This window comes from Balaenoptera musculus, chromosome 6 (genome assembly GCF_009873245.2).
Source record: "Balaenoptera musculus isolate JJ_BM4_2016_0621 chromosome 6, mBalMus1.pri.v3, whole genome shotgun sequence".
NCBI classification, from domain to species: Eukaryota; Metazoa; Chordata; class Mammalia; order Artiodactyla; family Balaenopteridae; genus Balaenoptera; species Balaenoptera musculus.
The window spans coordinates 51,534,566-51,559,152 of NC_045790.1; the positions used below are offsets into that span (position 1 = coordinate 51,534,566).

The window sequence follows — 24,587 nt, forward strand, 5'->3', positions numbered from 1 at the left end:
GAAATTTCACTGGAGACCTGCAGTTTTTGTTAATTGACATTTTCTTCATTAAAGCCTTCATGTCAAGCCTGCCAGGGCTACCCCCACCCCCCCATGTCTTTTTTTCTTAAGTTCATGAGAGTGAGTGCTGAAATTGGAGAAAATAGTGAATCTTGCTGAGAAGGATTCAGTCTTCCTGGGATGCTATGGCTGGTTTACTGCTGCTGCAAGGTGTGCGTGGGGCTGCAGAACAATGGAAGGATGATGACGGCTCACTTTGTATTCGCTGTGTTTGTCTTATGTCCTTTGTTGGCGTCATTATGGCGTTTTGTTTTGTTAAGGTGATTAAAACCTTAAAAATGAAGTACCGTGGCATGCTGGCAGAATAGCGTCAGTAGTCATAGACTTCAACGCTGTCTGTGCTGTGTCAGGTTCAGCCAGTCTCTTTGTAGCAGATCACAGTAAATGGGAGTTACCCAAGAGTGACCTTTGCATGACCACACTTTTCTAATTGTGCGTTTGAGTCGGTGCCATTTTTTTTTCTGGTGACGCAGACCCTTTAGTCTAAACATCTGTCCTTAGTCATTGTGTCCCCTTTGGAATACACTGGAGGCTAGAACTGTATCCTTGCTGAATTTTTATTGAATCAATTTTGAACCTTTTGTAAAGAGAGAGGTTAAATTTTGGTTCCCTTGATAACCCCCATATGTTCTTGACTGGTCTTTGTTACATGAAAGTCTTATTATTTTAGTGATCTGATTCAGATCATTTGGTTACTGATCTCATTCCTTTATCTTAAAATCACATTAGCTAAAGCGATTTCTAAAAGTTAAGTTCAGAGATCAGTAATCAAAATGCTTTTAAATACCAACTGTTAACAGTCGTCTTTGTAGATGCAGAATATATTATATGAGTTTTTTCGGGTGCTAGTATTTTGATTGATTTCCTGCAGCATAAAAAATAAGTCAAGGATTTTAAAAAAGAAACTCTCTACCACCCAGAGATCAAACATCTGCTGTTTTTATTTTTAAACATTTTGTCATTCCTAAATGCAGCAACTTTGAATTCAATGAGGAAAGAGTCCTAAAAATAGGAAATTCTTCCTTACCTAGACTGATAAAGAACTTATATTCATTCATTCCTTTCATTCATTCATTAACAAACGTTTACATTTGTCACAAAGCTCTTGCCAGGCTTTGGGGACATGATGCTGAACAAGATATTGTATCTGCCCTCGTGGAGCAGATACTATCAGCAGGTGAGGGGAACATTCAGAAAGTACCTAATTATTTCATTATATGTGTTGTAATTTTTCAACTGTAAAAGTATTGGTGCTTTGCAGCCAAATATTTATATTAAAGACATACAAATACTTGCAAGTAATTCTGCCCCAGATCTTCTGGAGCCACAGATCCTTGGTATGCTTGACCTGGAAAGAGATTTTGAAAATAATTGAATTAGTTCAACAAGCATGTGATAGGCACTATATTAAGTGCTGGTTTTTAGATCAGTAAATAAGGAATAAGCCCTGCTTTGGAGGAGGTCACAGTCTAGTCTATTGAGAGAGGGAGGGAAATCGGTTATGTTAGTATATTCTAGTATGTTACTGATTCATTAATTCAATACATATTTACTGAGTGTGTGCTGTAATGTTGGGCACTGTCATAGGCACTGTGCTGGGCACTGGGGGTGAGGTGGAGAGTAAGACAGAGATGCCCTGCCCTCTGGAAGCTCTTAGGGGCCGTGGCAGAGAAATGATAGGATGCCATAAGAATACACATGAGGGGAAAGGGGCCTCAGTACCATTTACTGATCATCTGCAGTGGGCCAGCCATTAATTGGTACTCTCTGTGTGCATTAATCTTCCCTTCAATCCTATAAACTAGTTACTATCTCTGCCGTAACAAGCAAGTAAATGGAGATGCAGAGAGGTTAAGTAATTTGATGAAGGTCACACAGGAAGTGAGTGGAGGAATTAGAACTCGATCCCAGATGTGACTTGACTTCACATCTCTGCCCCTTCCAGTGGTCCCCAAACCTGGCTGCTTATTAGAGTTAGCTGAGCTCTGGAGGGAGAACTGCGTTTATTACAGGCGTCCCTGAGGACTATGGGCAGTGAGGTTTAGGGACCATTCTTAGACTACCCTCTCAATTTACCGATGGGGGAGAGCGAAGATAGAGATCATACAGTAGTTAAAATGGGGCCAGTAGCTAGATTTCCTAGTCACCATTCATTCCATTGCACTATCTGGAAAGATATATACTAAGAAATCAAAACCAGAATCAAGAGCAAACAACAGACCCAAACCAACCAACCACATTAACAAAACAAAACAAAATAAAACAAAAACAAGATAGTAGCAACAAGAACCTGAACCTGTAAAGTGTTTGCCTGGTCTTGGCTCTGAAGAAGAACCCCTGGTAGCCCAGACAGCCCCGATTCAGAGGGCTCCTTGTGCTGCCAGATGGTTACTACTTGAGAGTGAACTAGTTAGGACTTTTTTTTTTTTTTTTTTTTAAAGAAAACAAAGCAGATATCTTGGCTTATTAATATTCATTCAGGCACTTCAGTTTATTGGGGGGTACAGACAAGAAACTGTTATTGGGATGTAATGGGATAAACTCTGTAGTATGGAGAAGGTCAGGGTTCTGTGGGAACAAAGATGAGGGATGACCAACCTACACCTGGGTGATGGCAGGAGTTCAGAGAGATGCTGACCTTGGAGGGCTTTCTGGAGGAGGAGATGTCTGACTTGAGGCTGATATTGCTAGATACTAGTGGCAATCAGGTGTAGCAGCAGGGTTTATTAGGGCAAAGACCCTGAGATAGGAGAGACCATTGTAAGAGAGGAAAACTTTCTCCTCTGTCCTCTTAGGTTCATGCTTGGGGCCCTGCAAATTAAATGGATAAAAGACAGATTAGCAAGGAAAGAGAAAAACAAGTTTAATTGCATACGTACATATGAAAGTTCACAATGAAATGTGCCTCAAGGAGGTGGTTAGAATTTGGGGCTTATTTACCATCTAAACAAAGAATGATGAAGTGTGGAGAAGAGGCTAAATAAAAGAGTTTGGGGGGCTTCTGGATGAGGGTAAGTTGTGGGAAGATGATTAGAAAATGTATGTTAAAGAAGAATTGTTTAGTAAGTTTTTTATGCAGCTAAGAGTCCTCTCAGATGATAAGAGTTATCTTTGGACTAGTTTTCTTCCTGGTGTGGGAGAGGGAGACATCTTTACAAAAGGAAATTGATACCCTGATTTTATTTTATTTTATTTTTAAAAATTTATTTATTTATTTTTGGCTGTGTTGGTTCTTCGTTTCTGTGCAAGGGCTCTCTCTAGTTGCGGCAAGCGGGGGCCACTCTTCATCGCGGTGTGCGGGCCTCTCACTGTCGTGGCCTCTCTTGTTGCGGAGCACAGGCTCCAGACGCGCAGGCTCAGTAGTTGTGACTCACGGGCCTAGTTGCTCTGCAGCATGTGGGATCTTCCCAGACCAGGGCTCGAACCCATGTCCCCTGCATTGGCAGGCAGATTCTCAACCACTGTGCCACCAGGGAAGCCCGATACCCTGATTTTAGATAGAAAGGAGGAGAGCAGAGAGCTAATTGCCTTCACCTCAAAATAATCTTTATGTGAAAATGATATATTTGGGGGTGACATACTCTGATCCCCTTCACCATGGTCTCTTCAGGGTTTGCCAAGAAGCTTGAGAGTCCTGCAGTTCTGGTGAGGATAGTCTGGTTAGAGGAAGACAGGTAACAAGGGTACCTTGCCAAGAAACTGTGGCAAGGGCCATGATGAGCCACTGAAGTGTCACTAAAGTATGAGTGGTGAAGTCATCTCGCTCCTGGCTCTAAGACTCTGGCCAGTTATTTATAATTTAGGGCTTAAATAGGCTTTGATGGCTTAGGTAGAGAATTTAACATATTTGTGTGCAAATACATATGAATGTACATAGAGATATATGCATGTGTATATATATATACACACACACAACACATGCATAGAGATATATATTGGTATAGATATATATCAATCATTGTTTTTATGGAAAATATGTTTTGATTTCCAACCCAGTACATCATAAACAAATTTATAAGATTATAACCCACTTGTGACTTTGTATAGTTTTTAATCTCCCATTTTTTGCATCAAATCTCTCATTTGGTTAGCAGAAGTCTCTGAGGCCTGTCATGAGATAAGGCATTCTGAGGCTCTGTGTGGTTTCCTGAACAAAGCAGTGAGGGAGGTTTAGCAGCTTTTTGCTGTGTCATCATTTTCATATCTTAGTGGAGAAGAAATGGATTAGATTCTTTTTAAAATGTCTTCTGCGTCAGGTCCGGTACCCATGGAAAGTCTGTCTTTGTATCTTAAATAACAACCGTGTTAATTGATCTCCCCTTTTACAGAGAAGGAAAACGAGGTGGGAAAATGTTAAATCAGTTGCCCAAAGTCATTCAGAGTGCTGACTGTGACTCCATGGTGCTAAAAGTTGGCCGATCTGTGCTCCTACAGGCTGTTGTATTGTGTCTCTTAGCCATGGGCTGATTGGGGGAATGTAGGCAGCCCCCTCCCTTTTTTTAATAAAGTCACAGTGCCCTCTGCATATGAAAAATGCTTATAGGTTTTTTGACCTCATGCTCAGAGATCTTCCTATCGTTTTGACTTGCTTTCTACTTTTCAACACAAAATTTACACTTACGTCTTTGGCTCATTTTAGAAAGGGCAGGACTGCATCTACGGGCAGATTATACGAACATGAGTTTGACATGAATTTCATGCATAGCTTGTTTTTCTTCTGATAGTTCATCGGTTCACAGGTGTGGAAAGTCTTTTTTTTAAAATTTATTTATTTTATTTATTTTTGGCTGCGTTGGGTCTTTGTTGCTGCGCGAGGCTTTCTCTAGTTGCCGCAAGCAGGGGCTGCTCTTTGGTGAGGTGCGTGGGCTTCTCATGGCAGTGGCTTCTCTTGTTGTGGAGCATGGGCTCTAGGCACGCGGGCTCAGTAGTTGTGGTGCACGGGCTTTGTTGCTCCGTGGCATGTGGGATCTTCCCGGACCAGGGCTCGAACCTGTGTCCCTTGCATTGGCAGGCGGATTCTTAACCACTGCGCCACCAGGGAAGACCCGTTGTGGAATGTCTTTAGTGACCATTCAAGTGGTATGAATGGATTTCTTTGGTGATCGTTTTAGATTAGTGGGTTATAGAATATCTTATTTCAAGTCATTACAGGTGACTATTTTAGAAACCAGGGAAGTGTGGGACCCAGACTTGACTTTCTTTTGTGGTTTGGGGCCATAGTCATTATCTTCTTAGCTTAGTGGGTGGGGCAGAATTTGAGCCTTGCCATGAGCTAGCAAACTGGGCCTTAATATACAGCATTATATGCCATCACCCCTCTTTAATATTAGCTTTTTTTAAAGGCGATGTCATCCCTGTATAACAAAACCATTTTATGTGCCCACTTGGTACCACAGGCTGAATATATACAGTACACCACTATGAAAACAGCCACACATTGAAGAGCTAAAGAAAATTAAACTTTGGCGCTTAATTACCTGAGTATTTGTATGTTTCCCCTTGTGTTTTGCTTGTCTCATCTAGTAGATGTTTGTGGGGGAAGCCGTAATATTTACTGTTAGCTGCTTGCTTGTGAATGAGGACTCCATGATATTCATGGGTACTTTCCGTGATCTACATAGGTGACATAAAATGCCAAGTATTGATACTGTGTTTGGCACAAGGGTGCTAATATATATAGAATAAATACAAATGTCATTCATTCAACCAAAACTTATTGAGCTTCTCTGGGCTAAGAGAGTCCTTGTCCTTAAAAAGCTTGTAAGCTACTCACAGCAACTGAAAAGTAGAGCATTCATCATACTATGATGGGTTTTAAATTCTGGCCATGGAACCCAGAGGAGAGACACATTATCTAGCCTGGAAAACTTTTGGGTAGCCTTGATTTTTCTTTCCCTCATGGATCATGAGACAAATGAAAGGAAAGCTTGTTTTCAACATTGCTTTCTAGAAATTTCCTTTTTTGCTAATCTTTGTTTTAGGTGGTGTTTTAAAAGAAATGATAAACAGTTACCCCCATCCAGTGTTATGCTGAAAACCTCCATTTGCTCTGCATCCTGAAAAGGCTCTGCATCCCTCCTTTGAGGGACTAAGGAAAGTGGCAGAGTGCCACTAAGTGGCCTCTGGCTGTGACTGCGGGAAACTTGAACTGCTGAGTAGCAGGAGTGCAGCGGTCTGTCTAATGGGAAGTTCTTGGCCCCAATCACTTAACTCTTGTAACAACATCAGCCCCACGTTTATGTCGCGTTCCAGTTGAAAAAGTGATTTTACAAAATGGAATGCATTGCTTCCGCAGAGCAACCCTGTGAGGTAGACAGGACAAATGTATTGTTAGCCCTCTTCTGGCTTTTGTGTGTGTGCTGCTTCCCCCCCACCCCCACTTTTAGTTCTTTTTAAAATAAATTTATTTATTTATTTATGGCTGCGTTGGGTCTTCGTTGCTGTGCACAGGCTTTCTCTAGTTGTGGTGAATGGGGGCTACTCTTCGCTGCAGTGCGTGGGCTTCTCATTGCGGTGGCTTCTCTTGCTGTGGAGCACAGGCTCTAGGCACACGGGCTACAGTGGTTGTGGCACACAGGCTCAGTAGTTGTGGCACACGGGCTTAGTTGCTCCGCGGCATGTGGGATCTTCCCGGACCAGGGCTCGAACCAGTTGTCCCCTGCATTGGCAGGTGGATTCTTAACCACTGTGCCACCAGGGAAGTCCCCCATTTTTGTTTTTGTTTTTATCGTTGTAAAATACATGTAACATACACTTTAACCGTCATAACCACCACTGCAGTAGTATTAATAAATACAGTCATAATGTGGTGCAACAATCACCACCATTCACCTCCGTAACTCTTTTCATGTTGTAAAATGTAAACTCTACATGCGTTAAACAGTAGCCTCCCTGCTTCCTACTCACCCCACCCCCAACCCCTGGCAGAGGTGAGAGATTGGTCCGTAGTCACACTGCTTGCACAGCTAGGGTAGAATCCAGCATTCTGCCTGTGTTGCAGCATGCTTTCTCCTAATTTGCACTATAGTACGGAATTGAAGAAGGATAATTAAAAGATGAGGTAGAAGTTTTCCACTAGAAATAAGAGAACCTTCCAGTAGGGAAGGGATTTTATTTTAAATTAAAAAAAATCAGTAAAAAAAACCCCCAGCAAAATGAAACAGGTGCTGTGTATGTCTCTTGCCAACTAACATTCTATTGTTACTTGTTTTAAATAATGTGGAGTACAGTTTGCTTTGCCTAAGGAAAGAAGCTGAAAAGATACAGGCTCTGATTTTAGTTTCCAACTCTGTCAGTGATTTGCTGTGGCTCTGGGCAAGAAAAACAGCATCTATTGGGGTACTTTCTTTTTTCTAAAGAGACAGTAAGTCCCACCCTCCATTTTCTTAGTGAGTAGGGTCTGGGCATGCTTTATCTTTTATCCAAAAATGAACTTTTATTCTTTTCACCTGTCCTCACTTTGCCCTTGCACTCTCATCTCCCTTGAGGATGGGAAAAAAACCATTAAGTTGTCAATTAAACATGACATCATCTGTTCAAAATTCAGACAGCCTCTTTCGGAGGGACTCAGATTTTCTTGGGGGAGTAGGAGAGGTAAATGCCCAGGCAAGTAAAAATTTAAACTCTGCATCGGGCTGACATCTCCCTTCTCAAAGGTTCCCCCTTCCTCTCCTCCTTCCCAGATGGCCTCTGGGGGCAGGAGGAAGTGACACAGGGATGGAGCCCTGGTCTGGGTGTTGCTCTCTGGTTGACCTCTCATCGGCTATTTTTAAATTTATTTTTATTTATATTTATTTTTGGCTGTGCTGGGTCTTCGTTTCTGTGCGAAGGCTTTCTCTAGTTGTGGCAAGTGGGGGTCACTCTTCATTGCGGTGTGCAGACCTCTCACTATCGTGGCCTCTCTTGTTGCGGAGCACAGGCTCCAGACGCGCAGGCTCAGTAATTGTGGCTCACGGGCCCAGTTGCTCCGCGGCATGTGGGATCCCCCCAGACCAGGGCTCGAACCCGTGTCCCCTGCATTGGCAGGCAGACTCTCAACCACTGCGCCACCAGGGAAGCCCTCTCATCGGCTATTTTTGCAGTGACCTCTGTCCTTGCTGCCTCTGCTCCTGAAGCACACCTGTGATGGCTGGACCTGTTGGTGTGCCCATGACCCCAAGGGCTTGGCCTTCTCCACTGGTGTTGGCTGGTCCACAGGTGCCGGAGGCCTAGTGGCCACTCCTATTTAATCCCTGTTCTCTGCCCTTTGCTACAGGAGCTGTCTTTTAAAAACATCTCATTTTGCAGTAACTCCATACTTAGAGTAAAGGTATGAGAATAATACAGAGAACTTCTCTATACCCTGAATCCCTTTTTAGCATTTTGCCACATTTGTGTATTATTCTCTGTCTGTATACTCACTGTTATGTATTTTTCTGAATCATTTGGGAGTAGGATACAGCTCCAGAGAAGCTGATCTAGAAGGATGAATTGGAACCTTCCAAGTGAACAAGGGAGGGAAGTGTCTAGAAATAGCTCTCATATTCTTTCTTTTTCTCTGCTTTCCTCTAACTCTTCTTTCTTCCAAGTTAAGTTTCTCCACCTCCTTGAGCTCTTCCTTTTATGGAAAAGCACAAAGAATGTAAAAACCACCCAAGTCCTTCAGATAATATGAAGGTTTATAATTTTGATCGAGGAAGCCTTTTTTAATAAGTCTAAGCATGAATTTTTTAGGGGTAGTTTATCTAGTTTATAAATTCACTAGTATCTCACCTAATAGAATAATTATATCCTGTGTTGGTGCTTGCCCTTTGGCCTTTTTCAGCTTTTTACATCTTCCCTCTAAAGGATAGGACTAGTATGGCAAAAAAAAAAATGTTGAAATTTCTTTCCTTTGATTCTTTTTTTAAATTTATTTATTTTAAATTTATTTATTTTTGGCTGCATTGGGTCTTTGTTGCTGCATGTGGGCTTTCTGTAGTTGCGGCGAGCGGGGGCTACTCTTCGTTGCGGTGCGCGGGCTTCTCATTGCAGTGGCATCTTTTGTTGCGGAGCACGGGCTCTAGGCACACGGGCTTCAGTAGTTGTGGCCTGCAGGCTCAGTACTTGTGGCTTGCAGGCTCAGTAGTTGTGGCTCGCGGGCTCTAGAGCGCAGGCTCAGTAGTTGCAGCACATGGGCTTTGTTGCTCCGCGGCATGTGGGCTCAAACCCGTGTGCCCTGCGTTGGCAGGCAGATTCTTAACCACTGCGCCACCGGGGAAGCCCCTTTCCTTTGATCCTGACAGCATAGGTGGCAGGCGAGGGGGTGAAGTTGACAGTAACATGTATTTGGGGAGTGCCTGGTAATTTCTGGACTGTTCTGCTCTCCCAGCAGCAGGAGTAGCACCTCCCTTTTTCCTCTGATCGCTGGCCATGAGAATGGCTATTTGAAAACATCATCCATGGGACAGAATTTGGTCTGATGAGCAGTTTTCTTTGGTAAGAAAGACAGGTTGGTCATATGGGCAATAATATGAAGCAGTAGGTTTCCCAGAAGTCTGTCAGTGGCGCCCCTGGAGTCCTGTGTCATAGCTCCAGTGGGCACCGTTCCTACTGTAGGTTTCATAATGGTGCCTCCTGGAGCACATCCACTGGTCTTTCTTCATGCATTTCTCTCATCCCCTAAAGAGAGATTTTAACTTTGATGAAAAAGCCTCAAAGATATTAAGTGTCTTTTTATTAATTTTTGAAATTTTATTTCATTTTTTTCTTTTTTAAACGGGCTAGCTTGTATTTCATCCTGCAGGAACATAGCTCATTGTTTCGGATTTATTGGGGGAAATTAAATTTGAATTGATTCTGCTGACTATGATTTGAATGAGAGAAAAAGTATAAAAAATGAATCTGTAAGCTTTTCATCTGAGAATAGTTCTACCTAGTGATTAAAAATTAGAGCGGTATGAAACTCGATAATAAAAGGCAAGTAACCCTATTAAAAAATGGCCAAAGAACCTGAACAGGCATTTTTCCAAAGAAGACATACGAATGGTTAATATGTAGCTAAGCAGATACTCAGTATCCATCATTAGACAAATGGAAATCAAAACCACAATAAGATACCATCACACCCGCGAATATGGACAGTAACACGTGTTGTCCGAGATGTGGAGAAACTGAAACTTTCATACATTACTGGTGGGAATGTAAAATCACACAGTCACTTTGGAAAATGGTCTGGCAGCTCTTCAGAATGTCAAACATAGAGTTACCGTAGGATTCAGCAATTCCACTCCTAGTTATATACCAAGAGAAATGAAGTATATGTCCACACAAGAACTTGTACATGAATATTAATAGCAGCATTATTCATAATAACCAAAAAGTGGAAATAACCCATATACCCATCAACTAATGAAATGACAAATGAAGTGTGTTATATCTATGAAATGGATTATTATTTGGCAGCAAAAAGGAATGAAGTATTGATACATGCAACAGCTCAAATAACTCTTGAAAACATTATGCTAAGTGAAAAAAACCAATCATGAAAGACCACATATTATATAATTTCATTAATATAAAACATCCAGAATAGGCAAATCTGTACATACAGGAAGTAAATTAGTGGTTTCTTAGGGCTAGAGGTGGAGGGACATGCGAAGCGATTGCTGGTGGATGGATATAGAGTATCTTTTGGGTGACAAAACGTAAAATTAGATTGTGGTGAAAGTGACATACTATCTATGAATATTAAAAACCATTGACTGTATAATTTAAATGAATGAATTGTATGGTCCTGTGATAATGTATCAATAAAGCTGTTTAAAAACTTACAGAAATTAAAGCAGTAAAATCAGGGCAAAATAAGGACACATTTTCTAGCATACCTATACCTGTAAATGAAATATGATGCACTGTTTTTCTTAACCTCTATAAGCCCAATAACAATATTTTTCTCTAGCTAAAAATACATTTTTTTCCTGACATTTGAGTTTAACGTCTAGGTTATACTCAGAAGTGGAATAGACAAGTCATTTTTTTCAGTTAAAATTTTACTAACTGTGCTTGCTTTGGTGGTACACATTCTAAAACTAAAGCAATATAAGGAACATCTAGCATGGCGTCTTTGCAAGGGTTGCACTTACCTCAGTGCAGTGTTTTATGTATATTTCCTTCCTTTATTGAAGGAAGTAAGAGAAGACCTGAATAAATGTGTATAGATGTGAAAAATATAATATTGTAAAGTTTACAATTCTCTGCAAAATCTCTGAAAATGTAATGAAGTCCCACTCAAAACCTCAGCAGGACTTTTCTTGGAACTTTACAATAATTGATTCTAAAATTTGTAAATAAGAATGAAGTTGCAATAGCAGTCCCAGACACACCCCCCTCCCCAAAGAGCATTTAATAAAGTAGAGGGCTTGCCCATTGTCATATAGGATCTAATAAAGCCAAGCTAATGAAAGTTGTGTCAGTGGTGCAGACAGAGGCAAATAAGTGAATGGATCGAAAGAATGCCTGAAACTGCCCTGTACATGTATGGAAACCTGCCCTGGGTTAGAAATGACAGTGTCATTCATTATGTCGGAGTGTGATAATTTTAGCGTGAACGCATGTCAAACATTTACTTATCAATGAGGAAACCATCAAGATGGTGAAACTGTTCCAAGAGCATTTGGGGAACTGAAGAAAGAATGTTCGAATAAGATTTGTTATATACAAAACTGGTTAATCTCCTATAAGGCAATAAAACCATAACCGTACCAAATTATTTGCATATGTACCAGACAAAAAAAATCTGCAAGTTAACATATTTTATAGAATATAGACCTTAATCAATAGAAAATAGCAAGTCAAACAAGGATATATCCCTTATAGAATGAAATATTCCTTGGGTGGGCCTGTTAGACAACACTCCAAGATGGCATTGAGTGGGCATGCGATCTTTTTTTTTCTCTTATTTCAAAGCTACTGAGTAGCTAGCTGAAGGATGAGTTATTCATTGCTGTTGGGATAATTGCCTATCCATAGGGGAAACAATTAAATTTAGGTCACACTGTACACAAAAGTGGATTCTAGATATACTTGTGTGTTAAATTATTTTCTCCATGTATTTAAGCATTTCTCATAAAAACGGGGAAAATAGTTCTTGATAAAATACTAGATAGTAGTTTACTATCTAGTAAGTGAGTGAATTAGGTCTATAAAAAAAAACTGAATAAAAAAATCAGTTTGGGGCTTCCCCGGTGGCGCAGTGGTTGAGAATCTGCCTGCCAATGTGGGGCACACGGGTTCGAGCCCTGGTCTGGGAAGATCCCACATGCCGCGGAGCAGCTAGGCCCGTGAGCCACAGCTACTGAGCCTGCGCGTCTGGAGCTTGTGCTCCGCAACAAGAGAGGCTGCGACAGTGAGAGGCCCGCGCACCGTGATGAAGAGTGGACCCCACTCGCTGTAACTAGAGAAAGCCCTTGCACAGAAACCCAACTCGCACAGAAGACCCAACACAGCCAAAAATAAATAAATAAATATTTAAAAAAAAATTAAAAAAAAGATCAGTTTGTAGCATGATGTACTTATTGTGATATTAATATGAATTTTAAATACGTAGAATTTCTGGGACTTCATGTACGTGTATATAAAAGCATAAAAAACTAAACTTTTGTACCCCAGAAAAATGAAAAAAATCTAGTATTGTTTTATTAATAATTATTAAGTTCTGCTAAATTTAAGTGTTTTCTGCCTGGTAAAGATGCTATAATTGTAGCTTTGAAACATGCAACATTTACCTGACACAACAGACTTGATTTTAGCAGAACTTAATTAATTTAGTGTTTTATATATATGGTATGTCAAATCATTGGGGTAAAGATACAGGCTTTTAAAAATTATCTTGGGAAAAATGACAAAAGATTAAGAAAAATGCACAGCACTATCTTGTACCATATACTCAAATTATAAATGGATCAACACATTAAATATTAAAAAAATAAGCAGCATGGTAAAATTATGTTATATAATCTTTGTGGAGGGGAGGTTTTCCTAAGTGTGCCCTCAAAATCAGAAATATTAAAGGGAAATGATTAATTTTGATTATATAAAAATTTCAATATTGGGGAGAATTTTAAAATTAAAGATAAGGCAAATGAGAAATGGGGACATTTTTATATACATTTCAGAGAACATATTTTTCTAGCCCTTATAATGAATCTGTAAGGAACAGATAGGCAAGAATGGTCCAAAAGGCTAGACAGCCCTTTGAATCTATCTATTCCTCTTTCCCTGCTTGTAAACTGAGATGTCAGTTCAGTACCCTGGAGTCTGGTTTACCTAAGTGCTTAGGGCTTCCTCCATTCTCCTGGTAAGAAGTTCTTGTGATGGAAAATAACATGCCTTCAAGCTACATTTCCACTTAACTGTGGCGTTTTCTTTTCTCCCATCACCCACACCCAACCACCCTTGTGAAAAGAACCTTGATTTTCCCCTAACTTGATGTATGAAATTTAGGAAACTTGACATGTTCAAGAAAAGATGAATGTTGAATATAAAATATTACCGGGTATTGGGAAGTCTGAAGGTAGAATATAATCAAACTCCACTTAATGTACAATAAGGGTATTGACATCTTAGAATTAAAAAAAAAAGAAGCTTTTCTAAAGGGATGGTCAATAACCCTTTCCTCTCTTCTCTATGGCTTGTGGACAGTTAAGGTGAATCGTCAATGGGAGGTTGACGATTCTGTTATATACAGGGCAGGGCTTATTCTTAAGCTCTATGGAAGTTTCCTTCTCTGCAGTAGGCTGCCTCCGCGTGTGTCTGTGAGGTAGATCTAGGTCAAAATGTGGCCTAAGATTCTGGCAAACCAGATTGGTCTCCAGCTCCTCTATGTTACCTCGGCATTCTGTGGTATAAATAATATAATGGGAAACAAGGCAGTTTTTTAAAACATAAGATATTTTACAAAATACTTGCCCTTTCACTCCAGAATTTATCCTTAGGAAATAATCAGGCAAGTGAGTAAAGGGGCTTATTGCAGTATTGTTTGTATTGATAATTGCCAAACATTGGGAGCAACTAGCATGCCTCAAAATGAGGGATAGGTAACAAATTATGTTACCTCTATTCAGTAGACTGCTATGTGGACACTATGATAGAGCAACTCTGTATTTGTTGAGAAGAAAAGATTCAGGATAAATTAAGCATATAATGAAGGAAGCCAGAATATGTTATCCCAAAATACATATGCCTCTTTGACATAAAAATCATTTTGAGCTGAAGGCAATCAAGAAGCAGTAAACACTGAAAAAGTTCCCTCTTTCTGCCTAAAGGTAGGACATAAATTCTGTTTTTACTGGAGACAGACTCATACAGCTCAGAGAGTCTGCAGACAAATCTTGTTAAATTAACCCTTATTTATTCCAGGTTATTCCTTCACCATTTACCCCTAGGCCTTCACCATTTGTTTTGCCAATTCTTGACAAATGTATTGTTTCTTTGTCAGAAAGGTATAAAAGATTTCTGCTCTGCTCACTTCTTTGGGTCTTCATTCTCCTATGAAGGTTCTCACGTACATGTAACCATTCAATTAAATTTGTGTGCTTTTCTCTTGTCGATCTGTCTTTCTCAGTTTAATTTCCAGACCCAGCCGGGGGCCCTAAGAGGGTTGACGAAAACTTTTTCCTCCCCTACAGTAATATACCGTTTCAATTAAGAAAAATATAGACAGATAGATAGATAGATTTACTTGGGAAAAGATTTGGAAGGATATATACAAGCTACAATGTTACCTTTGGGTGGAGAGTTTTGGGGGGGTGATTTCATTAATTTCTTTTTTGTGTACTGGAATATAAAGAAAATAAGTTTATTTTATTGGGGCTGTATTTCAGGAATATTCACCATGTAACTGAGTGGATTCTGCTATTTGATTTCAAAAACTGATAAGAAATGGAAGTGAGATAATATAAATAATTGAAGGACTTGTGTTGTATACTTAAATTCTATGTAGACTTTTCCTGTAAGACAAAGATTGTAACAACCTCACTGCCTTTTTATTAACAGGCCTTCTCGTGTAGATATGGCAACAAGCAGCCAACACTTCTCATCATTTGATACAAAACAGGCATCCGGACAGCACCGAACATCTAATATGAAAAAGGTTAGGAAGGGGGGGGCGGTGCGGGTATTCCTGGGGGACTGGGGAGAGCAGTCCAACCCTTGGGTAAATTGCAGTGTTGATGTTACCATAAGGCTTTGTGTTTTACTAATGGGTAGGGTGGGGAGAGGCCTGGGCAGGTGTAGTGCCCGTTTTACAAATTAGGGAAGGAGTCTCGGAGCTCCTAAGGGATTTAGTGAGTAGGTGACCCTGTTACATAAAAACAGAAACAAAACCAAATTCAACTCTTGGGGTACAACTCCCTCTTGAGCCTTTTTTTTATCTTATAAAATTTTAACCATTTATTTTATTATGAAATAATGTAACCATATTGCCAAGCATTGGGGAAGATGGAGGAAGAAGAATTATGAGCACTTTAACACGGACTGTTAGAAGTTTTGTATATTTCATTCAGTCTTTCTCTAGGCATGTGCTCCTTGATATAGATGTAGCCATACCTTTTTCATTGAACATTGTACTGTGATTGTTTTTTCTAATTGTATTCTTCTTGTAACCTTGGCTTAAAAGTGCATTTAAGAAGCATTTGTCGTAGAAAATTCAGGAAATGTACAAAAGCACAAAGGAGAGATAAAACATGTATTACCATCACCATAACTGTTTTTTGGGTGTGTATTCTTCTTTTTCTCTTCATATATAGAGATATTAATTCTTTTTCTAAATTGGGATCATATTAATTTTACTCTTTGGTAACCCACTTTTCAAAGCATAATATATCGTGACATTTTCCTTTCCACTGAATATGTTTTATAATATCATACTTGATTCCTAAGTACTGTTCCTTTCCGCCCATTTTAGAATTATTTTAGCCAGTTGTCACTTTTTGAATACGTAAGTTGTTCCTTTCTCGGTTATTAAGGCAACTCTGTTAAAGCTTTATTTTATACCATGAAAAAGTGCTTTCCATTTACCCTTACGGGTTTATTAAACTTTAAATTATACAGCACGTCTTCGGCATTTTAGATTTTGCATTTGAAATTTCAGCTACTTTTGAGTATGTTCACAATACTCATGGGCTTGGCAGTTTGTCTTAGGACTCAACCCTCACAATATAAGGAAGGGGTGCAATATTTATAAGGATTGAGGAATGGAGATGAAGTTGAAAATAACTTCTCAGGATCTGAAGGCATTTATTTCCCACATTACTTTTTAATTTCATATGTCTCTGCTCATGGAAATCTGAGCCATCTTCAGAAATATGTATTCCTCCCTCATAGTTGTCCTCTAACTGATCTGATAGTTTCCTAGGTAACCACTGCATCAACATTTATATAATGCTGAGTTTGAAAGCTGGATAAATAAATTTAAAAAAATTATTACTGAAAGCAGTGATAAGTTAAGGTATAGCATTCAGAGAGAGCTCTGGGCTGTATCGGTAGACTGGGAATTTTCAGCATATGTGTAGTTTTGAAGGCATGAACTGTACACGCTCTTTCCAAGAGAGAGCAAAACAAATGAGAAGAGAGTGAAGGAAGGAAGCCCCATGAACACAGACATTGAAGGAGCAGCTAATGGAATGATCTCATGCAGAGCTATGGAGGTTTGAGGGACAGGACGATTAAATGAGATGGTAGCTGCAAGATGGGCAAGGGCTTGGGGAGGGGTGAGTTCTGGAATGAGGTCAACAGAGCCAGGTGTTGCAAGAGGTCTACATGGGTAAAGGTTGGAAAGCATCCTTTGTATTTGTAGTTAGGTCATCATAGACCTTTAGCTTAGAGGGTTTCAAGGAACCCTCTAAGCTAAAGGGGCAAGAGCCAGGATGCAGTGGAAGATGAATGGGAGGAGGGGAAGTAGGGAACGTGAGAGTCCACTCTTTTTTGAAGCTTTTACCTACGAAGAGAAGGAGTGGGAGAAGTTCAGGAGAGAAAACAAAATCGAAAGTTATCTTTCTGGCTGGTTTTAACTTTAAGTAGAAATGAGTGAGATCTGTGCGTTTTCTGAGTTGGAAAGAGGGCAGAGAGGAAAAGGTTAAAGACTATAAAGGAAGAAACAGAAGGGAAACGTAAGAAGTATAGCATTAGCACTTGTAGGTTCGTTTTAAAATTAAATTATTAAAATTAAGATTTTTCTTTAAAAAATGAAACAATAAAAATTCCTACTCTGCCTTTCAATCAACAGGTCTTCTAATGCATTTGTAAAAACAAGCACTTGTAAATTTATTGTGAAGCAGCCCAGAAAGACATCTGCAAAGTTGTGCAGTGCTTCAAACTTCAGCAAGTATGTGGGTAGTCAGACCGCATAGAGCATATAGCACCCTAGCTAATGTATACTCCCCATGTGACTGCTCCACTGACACCCAGTGTATTGCTCCTCCGCACAAAGCTGTGAGGCAGTCAGGAGGGAGTTTAGTCACTATTTCGTAAACGAGCATCCTGGACGGCAGGTGACATACCCAAGGTGCCTCAGCCAGGCAGTGGTTGATTTGCATCTTGATGCTCCATCTCCTCATTTCCTGGCCAGAGCATCTTTAGTGATGAACCCATGTGCTTCCCGGTTGTAATCCCTCTCATCTGTTTAATCTTACAAAGTGTTTTGACAACCATGGTTTCTTTTGATTATACTTCACCTTGAAAGAGCCAGGAAAGAATCTTTCCATGTAAGGATCCTGATGTCGAGAGGAGTGCATGGATAACTGAAATGCCTTGCAAAACTCTGAGATATTTTGAGTTCGAGTTATCGCCGTGTCCTTACAGGGCACCAGTGACAAAGTTGCAGACATTTGCTAAGTTCTGTGTTCGTCACTTCATATCTGTTGGCACCCAGAAGCAGTTGTGTTAAAGTCACTTTTGGAAAAAGGAGGAAAGACTTTCCACCCCGGCCCCGAGCCTTCCCATCATTTCCTCCTCTTACCATATCTTTTGATTTGAGAGACATGTTGTTTGGCCTTCCGTGGGAAATGGAATGACGACAAGGTTGCCCACTTTTAAATCTCTAAGACAAAGTATATTTTGTCTTCTTGATCTACTTGAGAAACTTGTCGAAAGCAGGAAGAACAGAGGTATAGCATCTCAGGATTAAAGGAATGGAGAGCAAACCAGTTACAGACATTTTAATACTTCACTTATCAAGCCTAGATCATAGCTCAGCATGGGCACAGACCATTGGTAGCTTTAATTATTACCTGACAAAAGCTGGCATATGCGAAGCCCAGAGTTATGCAGGGAGTTCTGGTCACCCGGAAGCCTGAGTTTTAAAGACTGTTAGTAGGATGAGATTTTCAAATGGCTAAATCATTAAGGTTATGGGCAAATTTTGACTAGAGGCTTGTGAGAGAAAGGAGGGACCCTCTCTTGGATTGTTTAGTCAAGAATGCAGCATAGAGGGAGTGCTGTTTAAAGGGTATAGGGTTTCAGTTTTGCAGGATGAAAACGATCCGGGGGTTAGTTGCACAGCAATGTACATATACTTAACACTACTAAACTGTACACTTAAAATGGTTAAGATGGTAAATTTTTAATTATGTGTGTGCTACCACAATGAAAGAAAAAAGGAATGCAGGATAGTTAACCCAGACGTTGTTATATAGAGTTCAACCTAGTTTTCTTTGACCTCCTTTTTGTCTTAGGTACTAGGTACAATTCCCCATGCTATTAAGACATGTGTATCATCTCCTCTTGGAAAAATCCTTCCTAGCTTAAGAAGGAAACCTCTGGACTGAGTTCAGGAAGGTGAGACAGGGTTTTTGTGTGCATCGCACCTTCTTGCTGTACTTTCTTCTTGCTTCTTTTCTGACTCACTAGGCATTACCCCTAAGGAGCTTCTGCTTCGTTGTTATGGTTGACCAGCACATTCACTAGTAAGAAAAACCAGGGGTAGTTAGCAATCTTTGCTAAAAGGGAAGCCACTTCAAAATAAGTTTTATTAGAGATGATTGGGCAAGGCTAAATTATTACCATACCAATGGGCTATTAAAGATCAGCTTATTATAATTGTATTTATTAATAAATCAGGATAGGAAGAAAAGGCAATAAGCACAGGTAATTTAAAGGAATTTGATGTATCATGTTCTGGTTTTGTAGGACTAAGTGCTTTTTAGGAACAACTGATTAAAAACTCCACTCTTGGGCTTCCCTGGTGGCGCAGAGGTTTAGAATCCGCCTGCCAATGCAGGGGACACGGGTTTCGAGCCCTGGTCCTGGAAGATCCCACATGCCGCAGAGCAACTAAGCCCGTGCGCCACAACTACTGAGGCCTGTGCTCTAGAGCCCGTGAGCCTCAACTACTGAAGCCCGCACGCCTAGAGCCTATGCTCCACAACAAGAGGAGCCACCGCAACGAAGAGTAGCCCCCGCTCGCTGCAACTAGAGAAAGTCTGTGCACAGCAACGAAGACCCAACTCAGCCAAAGATAAATAATAAATAAATTCATTAAAAAAAAAAACTAAAACAAAAAACTCCACCCTTGCTGTTAGTTACAGATCTACTAAAATAGACATGACGTGAAGCACTGTGGCACATAGAGGTGGCTCCCGATCAGAACTCTGCTATCCCTTTTGGTTTCTGAATGATGAGCATGTGATTCAGGAGGAAAGACCAGGCACTTTTATTCTTTTAAAAAATAATAGTATTTCCCTATTCCTTTTTTTTTTTTTAAACTTATTTATTTATTTATGGCTGTGTTGGGTCTTCGTTTCTGTGCGAGGGCTTTCTCCAGTTTGCGGCAAGCGGGGGCCACTCTTCAATCACGGTGCGCGGGCCTCTCACTATCGCGGCCTCTCTTGTTGCGGAGCACAGGCTCCAGACGCACAGGCTCAGTAATTGTGGCTCACGGGCCCAGTTGCTCCGCGGCATGTGGATCTTCCCAGACCAGGGCTCGAACCCGTGTCCCCTGCATTGGCAGGCAGATTCTCAACCACTGCGCCACCAGGGAAGCCCCCCTATCCTTTAAATGCATTATTTAAGAGCATGTTGACCTTATATCTTCTTTGTTGCTCTTCCTAACAGCAATGTTAATACCTGTTGAGTAGATATTGTCATATCCTCATATCCCTTTATAGATGAGGGAACAGAGTTGGAGAGGTTAAGTGACTTGCCTAAAGTCTACACAGCCTACATAGATTGTGAACTTATTGGGTCCCTTCTCTCCCTTGGGTAGTTAATGAGTTGTACTGGGGGTCTCTGTAGTCTGGTTGTCCAGCCGTGCATGCTCCTGAACCTCTGGGCTCCACACAGCTGAATCAATAGGCCTGATGCGTGTTGGCCCTGGAGTTCTTGAGTACAGATGCGATCTTGGATTTGCTTGGGAAAGAACCTGAATACTCCCACACACGTTGGTAGAGGTCTCTGAAGAGTAAACCCTGACCCTGCTACCATTCTGTGCCTGTAAATCTTAAGTGTTTAGTTTCTTTCTTTGAAAGAACTGTCTCTTTTTGGCCTAAGTCTAGAGCCAGTTGAGATATCGGAAGGGGTCAGATCAATAGAGATCAGACTCTCAGCTTTATTATTCTTAAGACTATATTGGAGGATATAGATTAGATGCCTGGAGAAATGGGCTTTTGACACACCTCTGAATGAACTTCAGGCACTATACTGCAAGCTTCCCTGGTGAGGATGGTGATGGTGGTGCGGTAGAGCCTGCCCTTCTTAGCTCACCGCACTGCGGAGAGTATAGATTATAATGTACCCACTTTCCCTATAGAAGGGGGCCAGGTCACGTATGCCCAATCAGGTAACTCCTCTCCTAGAAGAGGAATGCAGAGGTGCGAGTCCAGGAGTGTTATACAGCCAAGGCCTGCCTCAGGGAAATCTGAGGCGTGGGAGGAACTATTCTTCCCTCACAGCTGTTAACTTTCTAACTCATCTGTGAATTTCCTAGGTAGCTCCATCAACATTCAGTGATGCCTTACCTATTACTATTGAGCCTTTATTACATAGAAGTGGGATTAAGATAAGTTTGTATTAGAGATGCATTTGGACAATTTAAAAGGGTTAACTATTCGATTGGGTTGTGCACTTATTTTAAATAATTGATTTATCAAGTAAAGAGGCAAGGAACTTAGAAGTACAGCATTATTATATGTTTGGTTTTTTCGACTTCTATTCATTTAACACAAATCATAAAAATCCCCTCTCTGCCTTTTAAGCACAGTTCTCATGAAGCAGATAGGGTTAATAGTGGGTCATTAGATTATGTGCAAAGTGTGGAGAAACTTTGCCAGGTCATAAAGTATGAGTGTGTATGTGGTTCTTATCAGGCGAGGCTGGGGCAGTTTGACACTCTTAGATAATTATACTAATGCCTCATTATATATAAGTGCTTATATTTTTATTTCCATGAGCATACCTGATTTTTATAACTACCTTATAAAGTAGTAACAGCAGGCTTGACTATCCCCATCTTACAGATAAGGAAACAGAAACTTAGTGGAGGTAAGGTGGGCTGTTCAAGGTTTCAGAGCTGGAATTGGTGGAGATAAGACTTTTTTCTTTATAACACTACTTTTATGTTTTAAATCTTTGTAAATCAAAATTTCATCATAAAAGTAACATGAACAGAGTTTTAAATAATATAGAAAGAGGAGAAAAAAAGTCACCAGTTACCTCTCTACCCAACATAGCATCAGTATTAAATTGTGAGTTCTCAGAGGACAGAGACAACATCTCCAGGTAAATAACTGAAAATGGCACTGCGAGTCTGAGCTCTGGTTATCTAGGACACAATTTTAGTGGAATTAGTACATAATAAGAAATTTTTGTTGGAGGGTCTTGAAGCAAAGGGGCTCCTGGGCTCTTGAATGGAGTAGAAACTTTTCTGGATGCACTTAGCAAAGAATCCAGAATTCCTGTCTGCCTGCTGCTGGTTTGATCCATAACGGCCCTCTTCTCCCTGCCCTCCTGCCCCCATCCTCAAATCTTCATAAATAATAAAATTCTGACATGTTGATTATCTTATAGGGAATACAACCTTATGTCCAAAGGGCTAAGTTTTCACTTCTGTTTGCCTTATAACCAGTAAGGTTTTTAATAAGAAAACTTTGTAACAAATAATGCTTCATATGTTCTGAACATAATTTATTCCTCCTTATCTTCCATATTGACATTTTATTCTTTCCCCACTGTCATCATGGCTAACTTGGCTTGTGTTCCACAATTGCTTCAGTGCATAAACAGGTTATTATTTTAGATATTTTTCCTTTTTATTTACTTAATTTTATTTTATTTTAAAATTTATTTATTTATTTTTGGCTGCGGTTGGGTCTTCATTGCTGCACGTGGGCTTTCTCTAGTTGTGGCGAGCGGGGGCTGCTCTTCATTGCGGTGTACGGGCTTCTCATTGCGGCGGCTTCTCTTGTTGCAGAGCACGGGCTCTAGGCGCACGGGCTTCAGTAGCTGTGGCACGCGGGGTCAGTAGTTGTGGCTCGCGGGCTCTAGAGTCCAGGCTCAGTAGTTGTGGCGCACGGGCTTAGTTGCTCTGCAGCATGTGGGATCTTCCCAGACCAGGGCTCGAACCCGTGTCCCCTGCATTGGCAGGCGGATTCTTAACCACTGCACCACCAGGGAAGCCCATCCTTTTTAAAGTAAAGACTAAAAAACTCATTTTGCCTTTAGACGAACATATCTTCTAATTCAGAAGCAGGAAGAAAGATATATATTTACTGAAGATATATATTAATAGAGGGCACTGGGTGGGGCTCCCACAGATGGAGACATGAGTGTGTAGTCCCTCTGGGAAGGGCTGAGCACTCGCAGCTTCTGGAGACTTAATATATTTGGGTTGTTAATTTGCATAGGCCTTGACAGTTCACCAAGTACCCTCATAGCAACCATGGCCTTGGTTTTCACACATTGTGAAATGGGGGAGGGCATCTCAGAGATGAGGCAGTGGCCTCAGGGAGGTGGAGAGTGACTTTCTGAAGGTCACAGGCTAGAGAATGGCAATGTTGACTTCTGATTGCCGGCCCAGGAATTTTCATTCTGTCACATCAGGCTTGAGGAGGAGGAGGCTGCGATGATCAGCCTCTTGGAGATCCTTGGCTGTTTTTTAAATAGTCGTACTCATCACGCTAGGCTGGTGGTACAGGTGTTACGAGGCTGGGCAGAAGGGTTTTATATGGTAAGTGTGGCAGCCATTTTAGGTCCTTGATCTAAGGGGGCAGTGACTGGAACATCTGTTTTAGGCAGAATAGTCTGAGGGTGGTATGCAGAAAAATTAGTACTATCTGGGAGCTTGCTGAGCCCACCCCAGGCCTACTGAGTCAGAACTCTGGTGGTGAGGCCTAGTGGTATTTTTTTAACAAGCCCTCTGGTGAGTTGAATGCACGCTGAAGTTTGAGAGCCGCCTAAGCACAGCTGGTAATACGAAGGCCTTCTTGGAGACTGTTTCAGAATTCAGGCTTGAAGTGGTGATAGTCTCAGTTAATGTGGCGGCAGCGGGAATGGAGAGAACAGCTGACCCCAAGACATGTGTGAGAAGCCCTAGCTGAGATTCCACTTGCTGTCTTGGTCATTTCTTTGTGGAACACATGGTAGCACCGGTATTCTGGAGGGGGAGGGGGTCTTAATTTCATGTGAACAGGTTAGTAAGACGCTTAGAAGGGTTGAGTTCACTGTGTTCGGAGGTGCCCAGTGCCCGCTTCTGTTTCTCCCTCTGAGCTGGGCTTGCAAGTGCATCCACCCAGGTGCCAGTGTGGCCAGCTGAGATGCAGAGGTGGCTGTTTCTGTGGCAAGGGGACCGGTATTTGTTCTCAGCCCATTTCTGGGTAACAAAAGATGAGCTTTTACTCCGAGAGAACTGGTGGGAGTGGAAATAAGAGCACAGGTGAGAGGTAACACTGGAAAACCTAATGGCTGAAGGGAAGGGGGTGATGAGGAAGCGAGTGGGGATTGCTGAGCTAAAAACTTCCTTTTGTTCTTAGAATAAAGTCCATCTTCTCGGGTGGGAGGGAGGGAGACGCAAGAGGGAGGAGTTATGGGGCTATATGTGTATGTATAGCCGACTCACTTTGTTATAAAGCAGAAGCTAACACACCATTGTAAAGCAATTATACTCCAATCAAAGATGTTAAAAAATAAATTAATTTAAAAATAGAATTGCTAGTTTAAACAAAACAACAAAACAAAACAAAACAAAGTCCATCTTCTTTGCCACCGTGGTTTCCCTTTTCTGCCTTGCTTTCTGTCATCATTTCCTCCCACTCTCTGCCTTGCTCACCGCATTCCAGCTTAGAACCTCCCTTCTCCCCTCAACCTAGATATTCTCGTGGCGGGCCTCCATTCTGCAGCACTTGGATGTCACCCTTTTCAAGAACTTTCTAGAGCATCCTCATTAATGTTGGGCTTCACCCCACCCCCCTTCCCCAACCAGTTCTTCCCCAGACCACTTATCCCAGTCTGAGATGATCTTAGTTACTGGTCTCCTTGTTTTTAAGTCTGCCGTCCCTCCCCAGCTCTTCCACAGCTGGGAA

General features: G+C 41.1%; 1 protein-coding gene across 2 annotated transcripts in view; it reads left to right on the forward strand.

The window, feature by feature from the left end:
* TTC39B (tetratricopeptide repeat domain 39B) overlaps window positions 1-24,587 on the forward strand; it is a 136,886-nt gene that overhangs the window by 52,533 nt on the left and 59,766 nt on the right. For both annotated transcript variants that reach the window (XM_036856554.1, XM_036856555.1), the window contains one exon: window positions 15,073-15,166. In XM_036856554.1, coding sequence (XP_036712449.1) covers window positions 15,073-15,166 — 94 coding nt within the window. The remainder of the gene's footprint in view (window positions 1-15,072; window positions 15,167-24,587) is intronic.